This window comes from Solanum tuberosum, unplaced genomic scaffold (assembly GCF_000226075.1).
Source record: "Solanum tuberosum cultivar DM 1-3 516 R44 unplaced genomic scaffold, SolTub_3.0 scf00008, whole genome shotgun sequence".
Lineage (NCBI taxonomy): Eukaryota > Viridiplantae > Streptophyta > Magnoliopsida > Solanales > Solanaceae > Solanum > Solanum tuberosum.
The window spans coordinates 2,334,767-2,345,548 of NW_006238934.1; the positions used below are offsets into that span (position 1 = coordinate 2,334,767).

At 35.2% G+C, this 10,782-nt stretch overlaps 2 protein-coding genes across 2 annotated transcripts in view; both read right to left on the reverse strand.

Moving 5' to 3' along the window:
• Positions 1-485: 485 nt before the first annotated feature.
• Positions 486-5,757, reverse strand: LOC102591274 (carotene epsilon-monooxygenase, chloroplastic). The gene is made up of 9 exons (XM_006339035.2): positions 5,196-5,757; positions 3,796-4,092; positions 3,516-3,713; positions 3,055-3,156; positions 1,663-1,803; positions 1,472-1,579; positions 1,186-1,268; positions 937-1,099; positions 486-861 (listed from the first exon to the last, which is right to left on the reverse strand). Exons 1-9 carry the CDS (start codon positions 5,697-5,699, stop codon positions 802-804), a joined length of 1,656 nt encoding a protein of 551 aa, XP_006339097.1. The 5' UTR covers positions 5,700-5,757; the 3' UTR covers positions 486-801.
• Positions 5,758-6,385: 628 nt separating this feature from the next.
• Positions 6,386-10,782, reverse strand: part of LOC102591836 (vacuolar protein-sorting-associated protein 37 homolog 1-like) — a 6,557-nt gene continuing 2,160 nt past the window's right edge. The window contains exons 3-7 of the mRNA XM_006339037.2: positions 9,522-9,609; positions 8,878-8,917; positions 8,754-8,800; positions 8,506-8,626; positions 6,386-6,746 (exon numbers count right to left, since the gene is read on the reverse strand). Of these exons, the coding sequence (XP_006339099.1) occupies positions 6,583-6,746; positions 8,506-8,626; positions 8,754-8,800; positions 8,878-8,917; positions 9,522-9,609 (460 nt within the window). The 3' untranslated portion in view covers positions 6,386-6,582. The remainder of the gene's footprint in view (positions 6,747-8,505; positions 8,627-8,753; positions 8,801-8,877; positions 8,918-9,521; positions 9,610-10,782) is intronic.

Below are 10,782 nucleotides of genomic sequence, written 5' to 3' on the forward strand. Positions count from 1 at the left end.
TGTCACTCAAGAAATATTTTTCTCCACGCCAATTCGAAAAGTCATTTTTCTCATTTTAAAAAAATAAACTTGGGGGTCTTTTGGTAAAATGAATTAACAAAAATAATGCATACATTAGCTCTGCGTATTGATAGTACCTTGTTTTGGACACTTTTTCATGCTATGAACTCTATTGTGTATCAAGAAGTGTACTACCAATATCACGGGTTTCTATGTATTAATAATGCAAAGGGATTTAATACATATATTAGCATGACTAAAGACCCAATTATTCCTCAAAAGCATTTTAACATTTTTTTCACCATAATTGTGGATGATATTTTTGTAAATAAATATTTGTATACAATACATACTATTTTTATAGGACACTAAACCAATCAATACATAAGAAATAATCTATGCATAATTAATGCAAGCATAACTAATACATTCTATTGAACATTATTTTTATACACTCTACCAAACAAAGTCTTATTTTCTTAGAGTTCAAACTTCAAACCGAAAATAATAGATACATCTCCAACAACTTTAAAGGCATATTCTGATATACAACAACATATTCAATGTATTCTCACATGTAGGATCTTGGGGGCAGGTTTGATGTGTACGCAGCCTTACCCCCTATACCTCGTAGATATAGAGAGGTTATTTTTTAAAGATGCTCAGCAATATGTTCTAATATATATAGAAAGAAAGAAAAAAGGCAATAATGCCAGAGAAAAAATAGAACAGATTCTCATAGTCTACCAAAGATGTATATAATGTTCAAAGAATCAAGATAACTTTCTTCTGTGACAAAATTTACAGTGCAGCAGCCAAAACAGATACTTTTTCCCTTTGCTTCACTTTCATGTATAAACCCTGCATTATATGGGGAGAACTTGTTATTCATGCTAGAACAAGAAAAATAGCTAGCTCTCGAGGTGAGAATCTTACGTTTGTCGTATGAATGGTTGCTCCAGTAGTCATGCTAATTGTTTGATCTGGAATCAACTCGAACGAGAAGTTCTGTACAAATATCGCGAGGGTAATTGTAGCTTCCAACAAGGCAAATTGATCACCAACGCATTTTCGTGGCCCTCCACTAAACGGGATGAATCTGCAACGAGTAAACATATGAATGATAATTTTCTACTCAGACAAGCTGTCTATGAACAGAGAAAAACTAATGGCTGAAATGAGAACCTAAAGTCAGTATTCGTTTCATTTGGGACGGGACCTTCCAAGTCGAATCTTTCAGGATCAAATTCTTCAGCTCTATCCCATACCTGGAAAAAATGACAGCAAAGACAAATTATTTTCTGTCCTGGTGACTTAGCGGATCTTACTGAGCAAGAGTTAAAGTATTAAGCAAGTCATTAAGTGGTGGATGCAAAAATTAAATAGAACAATTTCAAGGGATTAAATTTCCGAAAATCTCAACAGTAACAGGAGAAAGTGTGAAAGATCAGAAAAAGCTCTTAAATTTTACCTCTGAAGAATGATGAATGTTATATACCGAAATCATTATATCTTGACCAGCATTGACTTTGTAATTCCCGGGGAGGACATCAGCTACTTGAGCTCTTCTTATCAGGACCTAATAAAACCAGTTCTCTAAAAAATCAGGTTATCAGAAGATAATGCATAACTATAAAGTCATCCAAAAATTGACTGACTTACAGGTGGATGCGGATAGAGTCTGAGTGACTCAGTTATGCACCGCGTTAAGAACTTGAGATTCTTCATGTCTTCATAGGTTGGAGAGCGTCCTCCCAAAACTCTATCTACTTCCTCATGTGCTTTTTCCAAAGAGGAAGGATTCTGCATTAAGAACATAAAATATGAGGGAAGAACAGGTTTTCTATAGTCTGCATAGTTTCCATCATGCACCATGTTTTATTGAATACAAGATTATGAATTATATCAGAAAAACATATGCTCATGGGATCGCCATTTCTTTCTAAAGAAAGACCAAAACATATCCAAGAGGAAAACTAGAATGAAGCAACTGGATTTGTCAAAGGGCAATGAAACCTGTTAAGAATTCCTAAATAGCAGAATAATGGTTGAAAGAGATGAAACATGATTAACATGTGCTACCATAAGTGACATCATGCAGTGCGTTTTTGCTAAGAACATACGGATAGAACAATTCTTAGTAAGTTGTCCACGCAGTATTGTCCTTGGGTAAGAAAAAGCTCTTTAACTGGCATTTCTTTTAGTTGCCGAGTACCATATTTTACAGGTTCTTTTTCTATCTCTTTTTAGATAAGTCATCATATGTCACAGGCTAAGTCATCTTTTCTTCGAGTCATCATATGTCACAGGCTAAGTCATCTTTTCTTCGAGTCATCATATGTCACAGGCTAAGTCATCTTTTCTTCGAGTCATCATATGTCACAGGCTAAGTCATCTTTTCTTCGAGTCATCATATGTCACAGGCTAAGTCATCTTTTCTTCGAGTCATCATATGTCACAGGCTAAGTCATCTTTTCTTCGAGTCATCATATGTCACAGGCTAAGTCATCTTTTCTTCGAGTCATCATGTACTTTCTTGTGGATGGGGAGGAATTTAAGTCAGCGTAAATGTCATAGAGATAAGAAACAGAACCCACAGGCCACAACAATTAAGTTGACTTCAAATAGCTGTCCCTCTGACAAGCCAAAAGAAGGAAAGAGGTTAAAAGAAATCTTTTTCAACTTACATGAATGAACAACAATGTCCAAAGATATATGAATAGTTTCTCACCCATTGAAGAACCACATTTTAGAATCAAATGCTAAAACCATGACTTTGACATAAACACACAGAAGAGCAGGGTTATTTCTAAGTGTACTTGCGGCAGTGAGTGTTTACCTCCTAAAAAGCCATGTGCAATATTTTAAATGTAAAAGGGTCTAAAGGCTGAATTTAAGATGGAAAATACAACTAAAATATGCACCAAATACTAAGAAAAAAAGCAACTTTGCACTTCTCTGCTGCACAATTTATTGTTTGTCATTCCAGTTGGAAAAATATAGAATGATAACTTAAGAGGGAACTAAGGATTCAAGATGGTCAATCAAAGATACCTTACTCAGCAGGTATGCCGTCCAAGTCAAAACTGAACCTGTGGTTTCATGCCCAGCAACTAGCATTGATAGAAGATCATCTCGAAGTTGTACACTTGAAACCTGAAATTCAGAAAGTTAACATGTACTGAGAATGCATATTAAGCTAAATATGCAGTATTTTGTCTTGAAGAAGAAATCACCTAGCATTTTTTTTGTCTCGGTTGAGATTTGAACCCTGATCTCCTATGATTTTCATTTTCACCCACTTTAGTGACCACTAGGCACACCCTTGGGAGATATGACTATGACTATGATTGCATGAGAACTTAAAACAGTGGTACTAACTGTAATTCACATTAACATACTATAGATGATGCTATTTACCTAAAAGAAGTTCAATTTCGAAGAAGTTCTGTAATCCATACACAGAAAGGAAGTTCAATCAGTTAAATGTCAAATGAGTTAAAATCTTGACCAACCTCCTCACGGCTAGCAAGCAAAAATCGAAGAATGCTTGGATCTCTATCATTCACGTACTCATCTTCATTAATCCTCTCACCCTCAGATTCTACAATCTCTCTGCACTTTGCAATGAGCTCTTCAACTGTTTGTCTGATTAGTGAAACTGCATTTTCAGCCTTTATTTGTCGTGGGATGAACTTACATAAGGCTTTGATCTACAAAAACATGGATGAGTTCAGCCAAAATTATCAGATAGATTAAGCTCGCAAAAACCATTCAGGCATAGGAAGGACTTGCCTGCCAATATGGCAACAGATCAGTTGAACGGAGTTCTGCTTCTTTTAATGCAGTGTATACTGCATCAATAACTGGACTGTCAGTAGTAAGGGAATCAAAATTGTAATTGAAGAGTGCAAGACCAATAACATCAAGTGTTAGTTGAGAAAACTTTGCCTCCATATTCACTGCAGAGCCAGAAATTGCATCAGGTAAAAGTTTCTCCACCATTCTCTCAGCACATCTGCAAAAGACCCGATCAACTATTACTGACAAGTACTTCTTGTGAAGAGATGGAACCACTGCCCTTCGCCTTGCCTATATCAAATTAGGTCTTTAAGCTCAAAACAACACATTGGTGACCATAATAATGTTATACAAGGGTACTGTACTTTCCATCAATTATAACCTACTAACAAATAAATTATCAGTTACATCATCAATAATAACCATAGTTCACGGGAATTCCATATTTCATTAGTTTATTACCAAACATGAGGTCACCTTGAGCTTGACATCACATTAGTTTTCACTAGACTAGAGTCGAGAGTGTGCTTTCCTTTTATGCTCTGTATATAGTATATACCACACACTAAACTAACAAATTACAACAATCCAAAGTAGACAGAAAAGATGAGAATCTTGGGGACATCTAAATTTCATATTAGTATTCACCAGATTGAATCCAAATTCCAGTTTATATAGAAGATACAAAAGTATTGACCCTAATTACCAAACTAAAGCTCCATAAAAGTTAACCTTTTATTTTAATAATCTACTAAAGGACCCTCATTTGCTTGGCATCAACTAAAATGGAACTTTCAAACTCTCTCTTTAAACCACAAGGTGTCATGCTGCATAATTCAACGATATCAACTGCTATGCGCCAATTCAGACTTGTTAGGTCTGTGTTCTATATCAATTCCATTCTATTTGGACTCATTTCATTGCTATACCAATAAAAATGAAGTTGTATAGTTCAACAACACCTACACCTCAATTCCAAACTAATTGGAGGTCAGCTATATGAATCCTATGTATCTGTTTCCCTCTTCTTGGACCCATTTCATTCCGATACAAATACATTTAACACTGCATTATCCTTTAACACCAAGTCGTGTTAAAGCAATATCTACAAATGTGCATGTGAAACTGCATAATTCAACATCTATAAATCGGCTACATGAATCATCTACATCCACTCTGCTATATGTGGCCTATTTCATAAGGAAATACTCCCCTGTCCCAATTTAGTCCGTTGACCACAAATTTCAAAAGCCTTCCTTTTTTCTTCAAAACTTTGTGCCAAGTCAAACGTTATCACATAAATTGGAACGGATGGAGTAAATCAAGTTCCACAATTAATAAAAAAAATAGGTAAAAACAAAATTTAGGAATAACAAGAGATACACAAAACTTACCGTCCAAAGAGGACCTTCTGCAATGGCAAAACCAGAACCAAACAAAAACTCAGAAACCTCAGCAACAAGTCCTTTACCATACTTTCCATAATTCTTCAAAACATGCTTAGCAATAGCAGGATCACTAACAATAACAAAATTCCTCGGCCCAGCAGCAAGACGATAAATAGGTCCATACAAATTCATCCATCTAAACAATGGAAGAAAAAGAGCACCACCCAAAAGTTCAGAAACATCATCAAGCTCAGCACTCGCAATGGGTATGTTAGAATCATCATTTTGGCCTAAAGTAAGTGACCTGGTAAGTTTAGTTAGCCAATCTGGACTGACCCATGAAGTGGGTTTAGTTGAAGGTGGTTTCTTGTTGTCAATGGAGGATTTAATGGTGAGTTGTGAACGATTTTGAAGTGGGTTTTTTGGGCGGAGAACGGTGGTCCGGTGGTGGGGGTGGGTGGTGGGGTTAGTGAGAAGAGAGAAGGAAGAAATGGTGACCGAAAATGGCATGGTGATGGTGAAGGAGAAGCAAATATGTAAAGTGGAATTTCAGACATTCATATGTTATAGAAATCTTTTATCCACATTATCATCTAGTCGTACAAGAAAATATAAAAAATAAAAATAAAATTAATAATAATAATAATAATTAAAAAAAATACTATATAAACATGTTCTTTAATTTAGCTTCATTTGATATCAACGTCCTCCAACTTTGGGCTTACGTAGACACTAAGACGTGAATTGTCACATACATACATACATGTGTCTACTTATTCAACTTTATATATATTTATATGTCTATTTGTGCACATTCAATTAATATAATGGTTTGGTTTGTTTTTCACATTTTTATTTAATGACATAATTTACTCTTTAAATGAGTTAATTTTTCATTTGTCTTTCAAAGTCATGTCTAGCAAGAAATAATTCTTTGGACGTTCGGGTTTGAGCCTTAAATATGAAAAAATTCTTGGCAAGAAATATTTTCTTTCAAATGGGACCCTAACAACACGCATTCAAAATAGTCGGCTACCGAACACTAGATAAAAAATAAAAACTAAAATCTTTAAGAACATGACACGTGCATGTCATTAAATTGATTTCTTAATAAGCCAATCCAACAAACCGTCATCAGAAAAGGAAAAAAAACAGGCATTCTTAAAGCAGACCATTTTCTGACATCTCTACCACAGTAAATATAACTGAATTTTCTTATAAAACAGTACTGTACTTAGTCCTCTTATATCAAGCATGCTACCCAGTAGAGGCCAAACTTGGGATAAATTTGTCACAAAATTATATCTGAAGCAATATTATGGTACACACGCTTTTAGAAACAAAGGAAGACTCAGCTCTATAATATTCACACACATCATATTAAGCAAAACATTCAGCCAGTTATAGATGTCTTTGCAGCAAGGTGTGTAAGTGCACGTTTGTGGTAACTTTGTCGTAGCTTCTTGTACTTCTGCACAAATGTTGCAAGATCGATTTCCCCCTCGAGAAGCTGTTTGTCTAGATTTTCAGATTCTTCGTCTGTTTTTCTCATGGCATCTGTATAAAGTGTAAAAAATCAGATTCTTATAGTTCTTTCTTTGCATGTCTGATAGCTTCATATCATATGAAACTTATAATCCTATGCTAGTCAAAGTAGAACAAGGCAACACCATTCAAGAAAGGCACTATAAAAGTGCTAGAGAGCAAACACTATGGAGTAGAGTTACCTAAATTTCTAGCGGCTGAAGTCATGTCTATACTGTGAGGATTAAATGTAGGAGGACTATGAGAAACTGTTTCCAGTAGCAAGTAATAAGGCATCGTGATATATACAAAGGCAAGTCGATAGATTTTAGCCATGCAAATTTATGACACCTGTGAATGCACAAGCACTAATACAGTTGACTGTTCCAGGAGCTTAGCAGAAATCATCTAATCAATTTGATGGAACAGAAAACTACACAACTTTAGAACTAACAATGCAGCACCACCTGTTGAGTCAAGAAAGCTCCCGAATGCATCAGATCCTTACTATTTCCATATTTGAAAAAGTTTCCTTTTTATGATGAAACATATTTGAAATGTTTCCTTACTTGAAGTCCAAATAAGACAAGACTGAACTTCTGATAGGCCCTCAACTCTGTTGAAATTGCAGCATTAAGAACCCCCCAAAACCAAAGATCTAATTTTTGTTCTACTGATATATAATTATATATTTCGTTCGAGCTGTCTTGTCATCCCCCACCCCCCAACCAAAAAAAAAAGTATTATGTACTTCCATTTTTTTACCTTGTAGCCGATGGAGGAGTGATGCAGGAGAGTAGAATTTTAATAGCTCTTCTTTTCTCCTTTCCAGTTCATGCAGCTTTTCTTGAGCAGCAGCCAATTCAGTGGTGCGGATGATTCTGCACTGTAATCAGCAACATAAGATCAATAAATAAGACCTTTCCCAATGAATAATTTGATGCTACAAGGTCAAAGTTCTCATAAAAATTGAAAGTAACACACAGAGGAGGTAAGAAGAAGTAATATCTGACCTGATTCCTAAGCTCCATTATCTGCGGTTCTTTTTCTAAATTCTCCCCTGCAAAGAGAGTGGATTCAGAATCTATCTGCTTAATGAATAAAAACCTCTAGTTACAAAGAAGTATCCAGACTTACTAGCAAGTTGCAGAGTTTCATTCCGAAGGTCATCTCTAACCTGATTAGGTAATTTAATGGAAAAACCGTCAAATATAATCCGCACTAATCAAGTGAGAAGAGAGGCTACCTATAGTCCTATAGTAAGATGAATTTAATAGAAAACAATGCTGTCTCACATAAATTAAGCAAATATGAAGATAAGAAGTACAAGAGGATCATTTTGGGCAAAAAAAGGAAAGGGAGGGAATGGAAGAAAGAACAAGAAACATTCATTGACTGTCCAAATCTGCAAGAATCTTAAGATACTTAAATTGCATGAGTGAAAGATTAGAGAAAACCCAATAAAGCACACTAGATGAAACTACTACAGTAACTCTCAACAAGATGGTGAAACACTGGAACAGCTTCAATGCATTCTTTTATTGTAACTTAAAATCCTTGCCATTCATGGAGAAAAACCCCCAAAGAAAGAACAAGAAACATTCATTGACTGTCCAAATCTGCAAGAATCTTAAGATACTTAAATTGCATGAGTGAAAGATTAGAGAAAACCCAATAAAGCACACTAGATGAAACTACTACAGTAACTCTCAACAAGATGGTGAAACAGCTTCAATGCATTCTTTTATTGTAATACCAAAAAAAAAAGTATTATGTACTTCCATTTTTTTACCTTGTAGCCGATGGAGGAGTGATGCAGGAGAGTAGAATTTTAATAGCTCTTCTTTTCTCCTTTCCAGTTCATGCAGCTTTTCTTGAGCAGCAGCCAATTCAGTGGTGCGGATGATTCTGCACTGTAATCAGCAACATAAGATCAATAAATAAGACCTTTCCCAATGAATAATTTGATGCTACAAGGTCAAAGTTCTCATAAAAATTGAAAGTAACACACAGAGGAGGTAAGAAGAAGTAATATCTGACCTGATTCCTAAGCTCCATTATCTGCGGTTCTTTTTCTAAATTCTCCCCTGCAAAGAGAGTGGATTCAGAATCTATCTGCTTAATGAATAAAAACCTCTAGTTACAAAGAAGTATCCAGACTTACTAGCAAGTTGCAGAGTTTCATTCCGAAGGTCATCTCTAACCTGATTAGGTAATTTAATGGAAAAACCGTCAAATATAATCCGCACTAATCAAGTGAGAAGAGAGGCTACCTATAGTCCTATAGTAAGATGAATTTAATAGAAAACAATGCTGTCTCACATAAATTAAGCAAATATGAAGATAAGAAGTACAAGAGGATCATTTTGGGCAAAAAAAGGAAAGGGAGGGAATGGAAGAAAGAACAAGAAACATTCATTGACTGTCCAAATCTGCAAGAATCTTAAGATACTTAAATTGCATGAGTGAAAGATAGAGAAAACCCAATAAAGCACATTAGATGAAACTACCACAGTAACTCTCAACAAGATGGTGAAACACTGGAACAGCTTCAATGCATTCTTTTATCGTAACTTAAAATCCTTGCCATTCATGGGGAAAAACCCACACACACAAATGTAGAACAACTAAATTCAACCATTTCCAGAATACTTGTCCCATAAATAACTTGAATCCTTGCTGCCTCAAACAATTTGTTCATTCAACCAGGTACATGGATACATTGGAGGAGTACAAATAAGAACTGATCAGTTCAACATGCAGAACATGCAAACAAATAATGGTAAACCAGAAAAAATTAAACCTTACTTTATTCTGAGTTTTGACAGGTTCAAGTGAAAGTAATAAGTTATGATATCCATCCTGGTGACATAGAAGGTCCCTTAGCTCCTCAAGGCTGAAATTTTTAACAAGAAAGCAGATCGATAATCAGACACTAAAAGTGAAGCAGAATGAAGAAAGAGGATTAGCACTTCCGTTAATTATTTTATTACCAGATCTCTTACAGTTTATCTCGTCTCATTGTCAAAATATGCACTGCTGGTAACTTAACGAGTGCCATAGAAAGATCAACCAAGATCTTCCACAGAAACTTAAGGCACAAAAGAAACTATATATGCTTAGCAAGATGCATACAGAGATACTTCTCAACATACGGAGCAAACCTGAGGACAACTTCTACCACAAACTTAGACGGCACTTGATCTAGGTAACTGTTTTACTTTTCATTTGTTTCATTTTCAAGTGAGTGTTTGGACATAATTTTGAGAGAACTATTTCATTCATGTGAGTTTATGGACATGCAGTTTTTGGGTCGAAAACAAGAATTTGCTTTGCTTTGTTCTCCGACTTTTCTATTAACCCAAAAAACAATAGCTCTTGTTCCAGAAAACAATCAGAGTAAAATTATATATTTACCAAGATGCACAGACAGGTGTTTCTCGCCTATTAAGAAACCTGAGGACCAACTATGTATTCTTTCTTGTTGGGTTTCCAAATTGTTTTCTTAAAAACAGAATATCTGCAAAGCTACTGCCTTCTAATGAAATATTCTTAGTTCATCAAGAAAGATATCTGGAAAGCTACTCCAATTATTTCTAGAAAAGACACCCTATTAGCATCAATTGTCCATAATGTACTTAGTAGTTTTTAACCGCAACACTGAAGGGCTCTGCTATCAAATAATAAAACTTGTACCAGCAGCAGATTTTATTATAAGTGCTCCCGTTCATCACTAAAATTTGCATTTCATGAAACTCCTAAGAACACAAGCCAAAATTCTGTTACAAAGAGAACTAACTATACTACTCCAAGTGCACAATGGTATCATTACAGCTTCAAGGTTTATCAGGAGTTCAGCAAATTATCTATTGGGATCAGAGAGCTATATGATTCTACAAGTTAGCAGGTCTGAAACCGCTCTACAGACTTGGTCAAAATAAAATTTCATGAGTATCAAAAGTTTGCTCAGTTTTAAAAAAAATGCAGATACAATGGGAAAAAATCTTGTAGATTTTATAAGAATAAAAAAATAAAAAAAAGGGGGGGGGGGGGGGGGGATAAAAAAAAT

What these genes read in the sequence shown, in the direction of transcription:
- LOC102591274 (XM_006339035.2), bottom strand. Translation starts at nt 5,699, where the DNA reads ATGCCATTTTCGGTCACCATTTCTTCCTTCTCTCTTCTCACTAACCCC. An exon ending in CAGAAGGTCCTCTTTGGACG is followed by an intron (nt 4,093 to 5,195) that starts GTAAGTTTTGTG and finishes AATTTGATATAG; the next exon opens with GCAAGGCGAAGGGCAGTGGT. An exon ending in GAAACGAATACTGACTTTAG is followed by an intron (nt 1,100 to 1,185) that starts GTTCTCATTTCA and finishes TACTCGTTGCAG; the next exon opens with ATTCATCCCGTTTAGTGGAG.